This window comes from Bufo bufo, chromosome 8 (assembly GCF_905171765.1).
Source record: "Bufo bufo chromosome 8, aBufBuf1.1, whole genome shotgun sequence".
In the NCBI taxonomy this organism is placed as follows: Eukaryota; Metazoa; Chordata; class Amphibia; order Anura; family Bufonidae; genus Bufo; species Bufo bufo.
This window is the reverse complement of record NC_053396.1, coordinates 137,910,914-137,924,082: the sequence shown is the minus strand read 5'-3', so window position 1 is coordinate 137,924,082 and position 13,169 is coordinate 137,910,914. Positions and strand designations below refer to the sequence as shown.

General features: G+C 49.9%; 1 protein-coding gene across 2 annotated transcripts in view; it reads right to left on the bottom strand.

Moving 5' to 3' along the window:
* Positions 1–3,631, bottom strand: part of CD99L2 (CD99 molecule like 2) — a 111,309-nt gene extending 107,678 nt beyond the window's left edge. For both annotated transcript variants that reach the window (XM_040405789.1, XM_040405790.1), the window contains exon 1: positions 3,459–3,631. In XM_040405789.1, the coding sequence (XP_040261723.1) occupies positions 3,459–3,519 (61 nt within the window). In that variant the 5' untranslated portion in view covers positions 3,520–3,631. The remainder of the gene's footprint in view (positions 1–3,458) is intronic.
* Between the last annotated feature and the right edge of the window lie 9,538 nt (positions 3,632–13,169).

The window sequence follows — 13,169 nt, the reverse complement described above, 5'->3', positions numbered from 1 at the left end:
ACCATCACAGGGGGGCAGACGACACAGGGCACAGACAAAGCAGGGCACCCCCCATCACTGGGGGGCAGACGACACAGGGCACCCCTCCTCTACCATCACAGGAGGGCAGACGACACAGGGCACCCCTCCTCTACCATCACAGGGGGGCAGACGACACAGGGCACCCCTCCTCTACCATCACAGGGGGGGGAGACGACACAGGGCACCCCTCCTCTACCATCACAGGGGGGGGAGACGACACAGGGCACCCCTCCTCTACCATCACAGGGGGGCAGACGACACAGGGCACCCCTCCTCTACCATCACAGGGGGGCAGACGACACAGGGCACCCCTCCTCTACCATCACAGGGGGGCAGACGACACAGGGCACCCCTCCTCTACCATCACAGGGGGGCAGACGACACAAGGACCCCCCCCCATCACAGGGGGCAGACGACACAAGGACCCCCCCCATCACAGGGGGCAGACGACACAAGGACCCCCCCCATCACAGGGGGCGGACGACACAAGGACCCCCCCAATCACAGGGGGCGGACGACACAAGGACCCCCCCCATCACAGGGGGCAGAAAGCACAGGCACTCCCTGTCAAAGATGTCAAATAATGTATACACATCCTTATAACTATATCTGTCACAGGGGATATAGGCGCACCCCCACCAGTGACAGGAGATATAGGCGCACCCCCACCAGTGACAGGGGATATAGGCGCACCCCCACCAGTGACAGGAGATATAGGCGCACCCCCACCAGTGACAGGAGATATAGGCGCACCCCCACCAGTGACAGGGGATATAGGCGCACCCCCACCAGTGACAGGGGATATAGGCGCACCCCCACCAGTGACAGGGGATATAGGCGCACCCCCACCAGTGACAGGGGATATAGGCGCACCCCCACCAGTGACAGGAGATATAGGCGCACCCCCACCAGTGACAGGAGATATAGGCGCACCCCCACCAGTGACAGGGGATATAGGCGCACCCGCACCAGTGACAGGGGATATAGGCGCACCCCCACCAGTGACAGGGGATATAGGCGCACCAGTGACAGGGGATATAGGCGCACCAGTGACAGGGGATATAGGCGCACCCCCACCAGTGACAGGAGATATAGGCGCACCCCCACCAGTGACAGGGGATATAGGCGCACCCCCACCAGTGACAGGGGATATAGGCGCACCCCCACCAGTGACAGGGGATATAGGCGCACCCCCACCAGTGACAGGGGATATAGGCGCACCCGCACCAGTGACAGGGGATATAGGCGCACCCGCACCAGTGGCAGGGGATATAGGCGCACCAGTGGCAGGGGATATAGGCGCACCCCTACCAGTGACAGGAGATATAGGCGCACCTCCACCAGTGACAGGGGATATAGGCGCACCCGCACCAGTGACAGGGGATATAGGCGCACCAGTGACAGGGGATATAGGCGCACCTCCACCAGTGACAGGGGATATAGGCGCACCCCCACCAGTGACAGGAGATATAGGCGCACCCCCACCAGTGACAGGAGATATAGGCGCACCCCCACCAGTGACAGGAGATATAGGCGCACCCCCACCAGTGACAGGGGATATAGGCGCACCCCCACCAGTGACAGGAGATATAGGCGCACCCCCACCAGTGACAGGGGATATAGGCGCACCTCCACCAGTGACAGGGGATATAGGCGCACCCCTACCAGTGACAGGGGATATAGGCGCACCCCTACCAGTGACAGGGGATATAGGCGCACCCCCACCAGTGACAGGGGATATAGGCGCACCTCCACCAGTGACAGGGGATATAGGCGCACCCGCACCAGTGACAGGGGATATAGGCGCACCCGCACCAGTGACAGGGGATATAGGCGCACCCGCACCAGTGACAGGGGATATAGGCGCACCCGCACCAGTGACAGGGGATATAGGCGCACCTCCACCAGTGACAGGGGATATAGGCGCACCCCCACCAGTGACAGGAGATATAGGCGCACCCCCACCAGTGACAGGAGATATAGGCGCACCCGCACCAGTGACAGGGGATATAGGCGCACCTCCACCAGTGACAGGGGATATAGGCGCACCCCCACCAGTGACAGGAGATATAGGCGCACCTCCACCAGTGACAGGGGATATAGGCGCACCCGCACCAGTGACAGGGGATATAGGCGCACCTGCACCAGTGACAGGGGATATAGGCGCACCTCCACCAGTGACAGGGGATATAGGCGCACCCCCACCAGTGACAGGAGATATAGGCGCACCCCCACCAGTGACAGGAGATATAGGCGCACCCCCACCAGTGACAGGAGATATAGGCGCACCCCCACCAGTGACAGGAGATATAGGCGCACCCCCACCAGTGACAGGAGATATAGGCGCACCCCCACCAGTGACAGGGGATATAGGCGCACCCCCACCAGTGACAGGGGATATAGGCGCACCCCCACCAGTGACAGGGGATATAGGCGCACCCGCACCAGTGACAGGGGATATAGGCGCACCCGCACCAGTGACAGGGGATATAGGCGCACCCCCACCAGTGACAGGGGATATAGGCGCACCAGTGACAGGGGATATAGGCGCACCCCCACCAGTGACAGGAGATATAGGCGCACCCCCACCAGTGACAGGGGATATAGGCGCACCCCCACCAGTGACAGGAGATATAGGCGCACCCCCACCAGTGACAGGAGATATAGGCGCACCCCCACCAGTGACAGGAGATATAGGCGCACCTCCACCAGTGACAGGGGATATAGGCGCACCCCCACCAGTGACAGGAGATATAGGCGCACCCCCACCAGTGACAGGAGATATAGGCGCACCCCCACCAGTGACAGGAGATATAGGCGCACCCCCACCAGTGACAGGAGATATAGGCGCACCCCCACCAGTGACAGGAGATATAGGCGCACCCCCACCAGTGACAGGAGATATAGGCGCACCCCCACCAGTGACAGGAGATATAGGCGCACCCCCACCAGTGACAGGGGATATAGGCGCACCCCCACCAGTGACAGGAGATATAGGCGCACCCCCACCAGTGACAGGGGATATAGGCGCACCCCCACCAGTGACAGGGGATATAGGCGCACCCCCACCAGTGACAGGGGATATAGGCGCACCCCCACCAGTGACAGGGGATATAGGCGCACCCCCACCAGTGACTAGATAGATAGATAGATAGATAGATAGATAGATAGCATCCCTATGTGCACCTCTTTACAATATACTACATAGTACCTGATAAAGCCTCTGTATAAGAATACAGCATATTCTCCCATATAAAACCCATCTGCAGTACACATGCTGCCCTATACTTAGCTCTGGAAGAAGATGGGGCCCCTCTAGAAGATCTGCTGAAGACACAATAGGCTCCCTGCAGACCCGAGGGAACACCCGGCCCCATCACAGGAGGGCTGCAGACAGCACCTGCACACAGGGGCCACAGACAAGCAGTGCCACTTACCCCTCCACGCCAGAGCCACCACCGCCAGGGACAGCACCAGCCTGACTCCGAACGGCGCCATCCTGATTGAGCTCCTATGGGACAGTAGTGAGGAGGAGAGGCCGCAGAGTGGGGCGCAGCAGACAGGGGGAGACGCAGCTGCGGCCGCAGGGCAGACACTGAGCGGCGGTGATTCTCTCCGGCGGCGGGAGGGGGAGCTCTCAGTCCCCGCCCAGCGCTGACAGAGGGCTGATAGGCTGCAGCGCAATGGACCTGACAGAAACCAATGAGCCGTACGCTGAGGGGAGCGAGTGCCGCACTGACACTGGGGGGGGGACCTTCATTATAGGGGGGCACGTGTGTGCAGGTACCGGCCGGCTGCTGGAGGGCACATACCGGTCACACTTACCTCCCACACATGGGTCAGCTATAAATAGTGGTGCTATAAAGAGCTCACATGTTCCCATGCCCAGATGCCCAGCACAGGATTGCAGAGGGATTTTTGCTATGGTCATTTTGAATTGGTTTTGGACTAAATCAAATATTTTAGGGAATTGCACAAAGAGCAATTCCCTAAGAAATCTGATCACATTGTAAGTAATGGCAGTACCTCCAGTTCCTATGGTGCTTTTGGCGCTGACTGATGGGACTGACGTTGCACCCTTTAGGTCTCGTTCACATTTCCGTGTCCGTTTGACGTCTGTGACAAAAATCAGTCAGTCTTTTATCCGTGAAGAAGTCTGTGAAAGATCCGTGTTTCGTCGGTGTGTCCGTTTTTACCGCACTTTTGTTGCCAGCGGTTAATCGCTGTGTGTTGAGTTACTTTGAGGGCAACCCAAATTTACAAGCTGTCAGTGTGACTACATTACATTGTATCAAAGTGTCAGATCTTCAGTGTTGTCCCAGGAAAAGATAGCATAAAATATTTACTAAGGGCTCTTTCACACTTGCGTTCTTTTCTTCCGGCATAGAGTTCCGTCGTCGGGGCTCTATGCCGGAAGAATCAGGATGTCTTCAGTTCCGGACCGGAACGTTTTTTGGCCGGAGAAAATACCGCAGCATGCTGCGTTTTTAGCTCCGACCAAAAATCCTGAACACTTGCCGCAAGGCCGGATCCGGAATTAATGCCCATTGAAAGGCATTGATCCGGATCCGGCCTTAAGCTAAACGTCGTTTCGGCGCATTACCGGATCCGACGTTTAGCTTTTTCTGAATGGTTACCATGGCTCCCAGGACGCTAAAGTCCTGTTTGCCATGGTAAAGTGTAGTGGGGAGCGGGGGAGCAGTATACTTACCGTCCGTGCCCTGCTCCCCACTACTACTATGGCAACCAGGACTTTAATAGCGTCCTGGGTGCCATAGTAACACTGAACGCATTTTGAAGACGGATCAATCTTCAAATGCTTTCAGTTCACTAGCGGTGTTACGGATCCGGCGGGCACTTCCGAAAATGGAGTAAACGGATCTGGACAACGCAAGTGTGAAAGAGCCCTAAAATGTTAGAGATGTGCTCAGTTTTGTGAGATGTGCTCCTCCGTGCCCCCTGTAGGGTGAATAAATCCATCCCTTTTTTTACCGCAATCCTGGAGTGCTGCTCTATTTTTCAGTTTTACAATTTGGGTAAGCCTCTCATTTGGAGCTAACACCCATTTCCTTTATTGGTTGGTGCCAGTGGCGCACCTACAGGGGGGGTCCAGCGGGTCTGGACCCCCCCCCCCCCTAGAACAACCAGCCAATATATTTTTTTTTATCCCTTAGGGCTGCTCCGCCGATCACCCTGGATGTAATTGCGGCAGCAGTGGCGGTGGGCAGTAGGAGATGAGCACTTCCATTGTGGAAGCGCTCATCTCCATATTCATCTGTATCGCCGTCCTCAGGACAGCGATACAGATGCCTGTGCTGCAGCAGGGGAGGGAGAGGTGTGTCCCATCCCTGTTCTTCTGATAGGCCACAGGCACTAATGCCTGCAGCCTATCAGAGGCCGGCTCAGGCGGCGCAATAACGTCATTATCATCGCGTCGCCTGAGCCGGGCAGCACACAGCGGGGGACACAGGCCGGAAGAGGCCTGCATCGCATCGCTGCTGAAGGAGGTAAGTATGTGTTTTCTTTTCTTTTTTTTTTGGAGGGGGGGAGCTGGCACTATGGGGGCATCTGACAATTCTTACAGCCCCATTTTTTTGGGGGGGGGTGGCACTCTGGGGGCATTTTTTACTGACACATTATGGGGGAGGGGCACCATGGGGGAGAGGAGCACTATGGGGGCATCTGGGGGCTCTAAAGGGGCTTTTTTTTTATTGTCACATTATGGGGGGCACTATAGGGGAGAACGGCACTATGGGGCATCTGGTGGCACTATAGGGGCATTATTTGGGGGCACTATGGGGAAGTGGGGGTTCTAAAGAGGCCTTTTTTTCTTATTGGAACATTATGGGGGGCATTATGGCATCTGGTGGCACTAAGGGGGGCATTTTTTACTGGCACATTATGGGAGGCACTATAGGGGAGAGCGGCACTATGGGGCAATATTTGGGAGCACTATGGGGGAGTGGAGCACTATTGGGGCAGATGGTGGCACTTAGAAGGGGCATTTTTATTCACTTCGCTGGGCGGCTTCTGCTGTCCCCGACGTTCCGAGATCCGGCGCATGCCCAATAGAAAGCTATGGGTGCCGGGCGCATGCGCAGAAGCTGAAAGTGAGTCCGATGCCCATAGCTTTCTATTGGGCATGCGCCGGATCTCGGAATGTCGGGGACAGCAGAAGCCGCCCAGCAAAGTGAATATTGATGAGCTGGGCGACACTTCAAAACGGCGGTTGGGGGAAGGCTGGCTGGGCAGAAGTGAAGCTGAAACGCCGCCCCTTGGGCAGAAAGACAGGCGATTACATCAGGTTATAAAACATCATTTTGTTGTATTTATAAGGGGTTAGACTTATATGTTTTTAATACTCAATGGAAGACCTGTGCATGCATATATACAGCTAATTATGCTTATTGGGCCTGTCAGTGTCCCTTTAATGTAACATCACTTAAAGGGGTATTCCCATCATAATGATCACTGTTAAATCTGTTAATGATTTGACAGTGATCATTTTTATAAATACATTTTATTACCCAATTCCCACTCTTTTTGAGAAAATAAGTCCCCTCTTACCTGATTGTTGTCTTTCGTCTCCCCTGGTTACGGCCACCTCTCCTGTCGAATCCGGCCGGGCCACGCTTGCGCAGAAGACTGAAGTTTTTCGCCGGGCCGCACAATGTCCTGAACGCGCACGCTGCCGCGCATGCACCATGATGACTTCTTCCTGGCCAGTATAGTACAGAGGCGCGATCGCGCACGCCGGCTTTGTACTATACAAGCCAGGAATAAGTCACCATGGCGCATGCGCGGCGGCTTGCGCGTTCAGGACATTGCCCAGCCGGGAGAAAAACTTCAGTCTCCTGCAGAAGAGGTCAATCAAGCCCAGCCGAATCCAAGAAGTGAACGTCGCGCTGGACGCAGGTAAGTGTGAAAACTGATGATGGGAATACCCCTTTAAAGATCTAAAGAGGAAACATGAATTTCTAGCTAGGAGATCCATTTCATTTACATCTGCACATGACCACCTTGGGGGAATATTTTAAGGAACGCAGGATACTGATAGGTATGCGCTCAAATGTACGTCCCAACTTGTTTTCAGGTGATGAACTTTTTTCCAAAAGATTTGAAATCCTTTCCAATCAATATGAGTTTGATTTTATTTTGATGAATATTGAGTACCATTTGTCAAAGTTCCAAATCCAATCAGAGGAAGGTAAACGCATCAAATGGAATAGGGACTCTGATGATTACAAGAGGGGTTCAGTATATACATGGCACAGTGATTCAACAACATCGTATTCCAGGGATAACAATAAAAAAAAGGCGACGGATTCCAACTTTTTCATCAGAGGGTGATTTTTTTTAGGCGACAGGACACAGAAATAACCCAAAGGAAACACAGAACCAGACGTGGCGGTCGACGCTACAGACGAAACCAACAAACTACGCATTTTCAAGACCCGAGGCACGTCCAACAAAGCCATGAACAAGAAGAAATGACTGTGGTTAATCTCTCTTCTAGAGAACTCACCGCAACTCAAGTGAGTGTCTTAAACAAAGGTTTTTCTTTCTGTCCCACCATGCATGTTGATTGGTTGAAACTTGAATATGATTTGTTTTCATTCTTTCGTTTGATCAAATTAAAAACCTGGTTTAGCGGTAAAACATATAGAGCTACTGGTAAAATGAGTGAATTATCTTTACGTATCTTTATACCAAGAGCAGTTTCACTCCTGATACGAGTGAACCTGCTATTGACGCATTTATCAAAGGTGTACGGTTGGACATTGAGAGGTTGAAATCCAGTTATAATGATTCCACCTTCAAACACCCCAATCTTACTAGGGATGAAGCACAGGAACGACACCGCCCTTGTTTTCAAGCCTGCGGACAAGTGTGGTGCCGTCCTTGTTATGGATTCTAAAAAGTATGTGGCTGAGGTACTATGACAATTGGGGGATACTGAGGTTTATGGAATCTTGGATGGTGACCTGAAATTTCGTATAGGCACCATCATCTGACAGTGCCTCACTGATGCTTGTACATCAGGGGTTAGAGATGTTGAGCTCATGAATTATCTCATTGTGGCTCATCCTGTAACCCCTGTATTATACGTATTACCCAAGATCCACAAAACATTGGTCGACCCACCCGGCCGACCAATAGTATCTGGCTCTGATTCCATTTTCAGTCATCCGGCTACATTTCTTGATAGATTATTACGGGGTTTTGCTACCGGTGGTACCTCTTATATTCGTGACACCAGTGATTTTCTTGTTAGATTAAATCAAGTGGATATCTCTGATCTTCAGAATGTGATTCTAGCATCATTTGATGTGGTGTCTTTATACACCTCAATCGAACATCATATGGGGATTGATGCAGTAAGGAGAATGTTGTCCACCTCCACAAGGACTGATGTGGCTGTGGACTTCATTCTGAGTTTACTCACTATTTTATTAGAACACAATTACTTCTTGTTTCAGGATACTTTTTATATCCAAAAGCGGGGTGTGGCCATGGGTTCGAACATGGCACCCACCTACGCTAATATATACATGCGTGTGTTTGAGGAGGACGTCATCTATCTATCTAGCCACTTCAGGTATATACCTCATTTGAACAGGTAGCCAGGATCAACTGATGGATTTCCATAGGTTTCTTAACAGTGTTCATACATCGTTGCAATTTACATTGGTATATTCTACCAATGAAATGCAATTTCTGGACACTAAGGTGTTAATTGTGTATGGAATTTTCCACACACAATTGTATACTAAACCAACAAATAAGAACACCACACTTTTGTACAGCAGTTACCACCCTAGGAAAATGATACGCTCTCTTCCATACTCACAGATGCTTCGCACCAAGAGAATTGTTTCCTGATGATGTGGAATCCAGACAAACCATGGATAACATGATTCGGAAATTTCAAAAACGTGGTTATCCTTACAAACTATTGAATGAACATAGCAATACGGTGATGGAATTGGACAGGAAGAAAATCCTGTCTAACCCAACAGTGAAATGTACAATATCTAGGATCCCGTTTGTATCCACTTATACAGAGGCAAGTAATGATATCAGCCATATCATCAGACGACATTGGCCCACCTTAGCTGGGTCTATTAAAGATGTACCAGAATTCAGTAGTCCACCATTGTTCTCCTATAGGAAATCCATGAGCTTGAGGGATCCGTTAGATAGGGCTGATGTTGGAACAAAAAAAGCACTGAGACAGTCTACTTTGACACGGCCTGGATTGGGATGTTATCTAGGTTGTGTCAATTGTAGATACATGTGCAAATCTACTACATTCACTCATCCATCTACAGGTGTGAATTACCCCATTTGTTTTCACTTGACATGTATTTCGGATTATGTAGTGTACATATTATCTTGTCCGTGTAATATCTTATATGTTAGGGAAACTTCCACGGATTTTAAATCCAGAATGAATAACCATCAGTTAAGTATTCGACAAAAAAGATTGGATTTACCTGTTTCCAAACATTTTGTAGATCTTGATCACAAGGAAAGACCTCAAATGCTGGATTCTAGATCATGTACCAATGCCCAGGAGGGGTGGCAATAGAGTTTCACTGCTAAAGAAAAAAGAAATATGTTGGATATACACCCTCAACTCTTTGAGACAACATGGCCTCAATGCAGACTTTAATTTGGGATAGGTATTTGGATGCTAGCTTTGCCCCATGTCCCACTGTAGGTTCGCTCGTCCCTTCACCTTCGAGTTAGGTTGTAATGTAATCATTACCGTATACTGTAATATGTGGAGGGTATATTTATATTACTTTTTCTCTCTTTTTTTACACATAGATTGTTGTGGTGAATAGCCAAGGACCACATGACTGATGGACGGTGTGATGTACAATCAACGCAACTTGAACCCCAGAATTATTTTCTATGCGTCTTTTTTAATGCGTTATTGCCTGTGATAATATGGTAGTTCAGTCTCCTTAGTATGATTGTGATGACATGAGGAGATCCCTCGTAAGTTACGGGATCAGCAGGGTTAACACTGTGTGGAATCGCTGGTAACCCGGCTGCTCCCACATGGTGCTTCCCTGTATGTGACTCAATAGTTGGTGCCTGACAGTATCTTCAGTTGGATACAGATGATCTTATAAGTAACAGTGTGTCGAATGTATGTATAGCATGGTTTTGCCACATTCTGAATGGTAGTCCAAGATGGCGATTCTTGAGGAGAACTGAATACAGCGCAAGCGCATGTCTGTGGTGACTCTTGTATATGACATTTGCATGACGTGCCGTTTGGCGCATGCGCACTGGAGGACCGGGCACGCCGTGCTCAGTGGTCGATTCGCAATGGGGGTATGTAAGTTGCCTTGTTATGTGCCTTCACTCACGCCCACCATCATGTGTTCCTGCCATTCCTCATACACAATGAATTGAGATAACTTTTTTAACCATTTATTGCTGGGAGCAATTGTTAAAGCACTTTATGTACACATTGATTTTGCACTTATCATGTATGGACACTTATGATATTGTTTTATTGTACTGTACTATGAATGAATTAAACATGTTTTATGATGAATTGTAACATCTCGATGTATTTATATTGCTATTCACGCCAGCATGGGTTAATGCCATCCCTTTTTTTGTAAGCACTTCAATTTGATGATGTCACTTCCTTGCACTATATATGTCTATTTTGCATTGTTCACATTGCTTGAGAAAGGCTTCATGTTGGAGCCGAAACGTCGCGTCACTTATGGGTGAATAAATACATCGCTTTTTTTACCGCAATCCTGGAGTGCTGCTCTATTTTTCAGTTATATATATATTAGAACATTTTCTATAGTTTTGCGGTATGGAGGCATGGACCGAAATTCCACAGAAGTGCTCCATAGCTCCATAGTGCTTCCGTGAACTTCTGCTCCGTGCCTCCGCTCCACACTGCTCCGTATCTTGCAGATTGCAGACCCGATATTCGTGTGCATGAGCCCTAAGGCCTCTTTCACACAGGCGTCCTGGATTTGCTCCGGATGCATTGCGTGTGCATTGCGGAAAACCAGTGCGAGTGCGCACTCAATTTCAGTCAGTTTTGACTGCGATTGCGTTGTTCAGTTTTTATCGCGCTTCACTGAAGTTCGGGTTTGGGTTAGGTGTTCTGTAGATTTTATTATTTTCTGTTATAAGGGAAAATAATAGCATTCTTAATACAAAATGCTTAGTAAAATGTTGATTGAGGGATTAAAAAAAATAAATAAAAATTAACTCCCCTCATCCACTTGATCACGCAGCCGGTATAGTCTTCTTCCTTCTTCTTTCACGACCTGCAAAAGGACCTTTGATGATGTAATCGCACTCAGCACGTGGTGACGTCAGCGCAGGTCCTGCTGACTGAAGATAGAAGATCATTTTGACGTAGGGAACTGGAGGGTTTTTGCCAGGCATTTATAGGGAAGATATGATAAATTTATCGGACATTGGGTTGGACATTTTCACAGAGGATATTATTGAGAGGGCTGTGGTGTTTTAGGAGGCGCCATGTAGGTGGTTACCCTACATGGCTTGTGGGTTAGTCACCCAGCTTTGCTGGGGGTGTAGTGTCCTACTAGGTAAAGGTGGGTACTACACAAAAGGGGTTAATGTGTCTTAATTGCATTTAATGTCATGTGTATGCATTTTCCCTGTGTTAACTGGGTGTCAGGCCTGTCAGGGTGCAGTTTAGCCTCCCGGGCATTAGAGGGAGCCAGAGAGCCCTGGTTATATATAGGTAGGCCCAGACAGGGGAAGTTAGCTCATTCCAGGGGACTAGAGGAGTTACTTCGTCTGCCTGAAGCTCCTGAGGCTGGGATTAGCTCAGTTGAGACACCCCAGTAGAAGGACAGGACCTCCTGGGAGAAACCTGCAGTTACCTTCAAGCCAAGTAAGGATATTTCCAGCCAAGATAAGTAAACTGATAGGCAGAGGAACTGTAAAGCAAAGCAAGAATTAATACGGGAGGAAGATATATATTTACCAAGGATTTAAGCCAGCATTTAGGCATCCGGCCTTGGGATAAGAAACCAGACAGGAGTTCTAAAAGAACAGTGTACACTATTTCTGAGGAAAGGTACAACCTGATTCTGAGTGTGTTGTGGATTTACCCTCTGAGTATCTTGCATGATTAATACCTGCCATCTTGTGTAATAAACCTGCTTGTGAAGCACTTGATATAAAGGACTGCATTACCATCTTGATGTACAAAGTTGGACTGTTTAAGTAAAGCAACGTTTGGTTCACTATACCACCTGTGTACCTCACTTATTACCACCGTTACAGGCACTGGCGTCACGAATTCCACAAGGGACCTTGCCCCAGGCACTCAAAGTACCTGTAACATCCAGGGCACCTCATCCACCATCAGGCCTGGTCCCTACATACAGAGTGTGCCCCAGAGGAACTGTGTCTACCTCTCCTTCACTGCTGCATGCCTGCCCAGGGTTCTCCTCCAATACAGTGAGTAACCCTCGATTGCCCATAACCGTGACCTCACTTCGCAATACCCTGCAGGTCTGGCGTGCTGCATAAATTGGCGTCACGAACAGGATAACGAACATTCCTGCGCCATTGAGGATATAAAACTGTGTGCTGAAAATTGCCTTAAAGTGACTAAGCCCTAATCGTTTTTATTAAAAATTGCTGGGCCAAAGAACTGGAAAATTAGTGGTGTGAAGATAATATTTTCTGGACTGTTTGCTGCTTATTTGAGCCACCGCTTGCTGTCAGTGAATAGACAGCGATTTTACCACTTAAACCTGAGGTGGATTGCAAGTGCGCCTGGTGAACCGTTTGGCGCGAAAAAGAGGACTTTGGCGCGAAAAGGACCAGGCGGAGTCATCGCCCGGCCAGCAAGGAGGAAGAACGCCGCCCTGTCTGGAAGAAAAGGTGCCGCCTACCTGAGTCCCGGAGCTACGAGAGGCCGCGCCCACCTACTGACGCTGTACGCAGGACGCTCAACGCCCGTAGCCACGCATCTCGCGAGACCTGGAGAGAGCATCACCGGAGTAAGTACAGACTTAAAACTTTTGCCGGCTCCCCCGATCACCTTACCGGAATCTTCCTGACCCCTGCCAGGGCACCGGAGGGACCCCCGTTAGTACTAAAGACTTTTCTGTTAT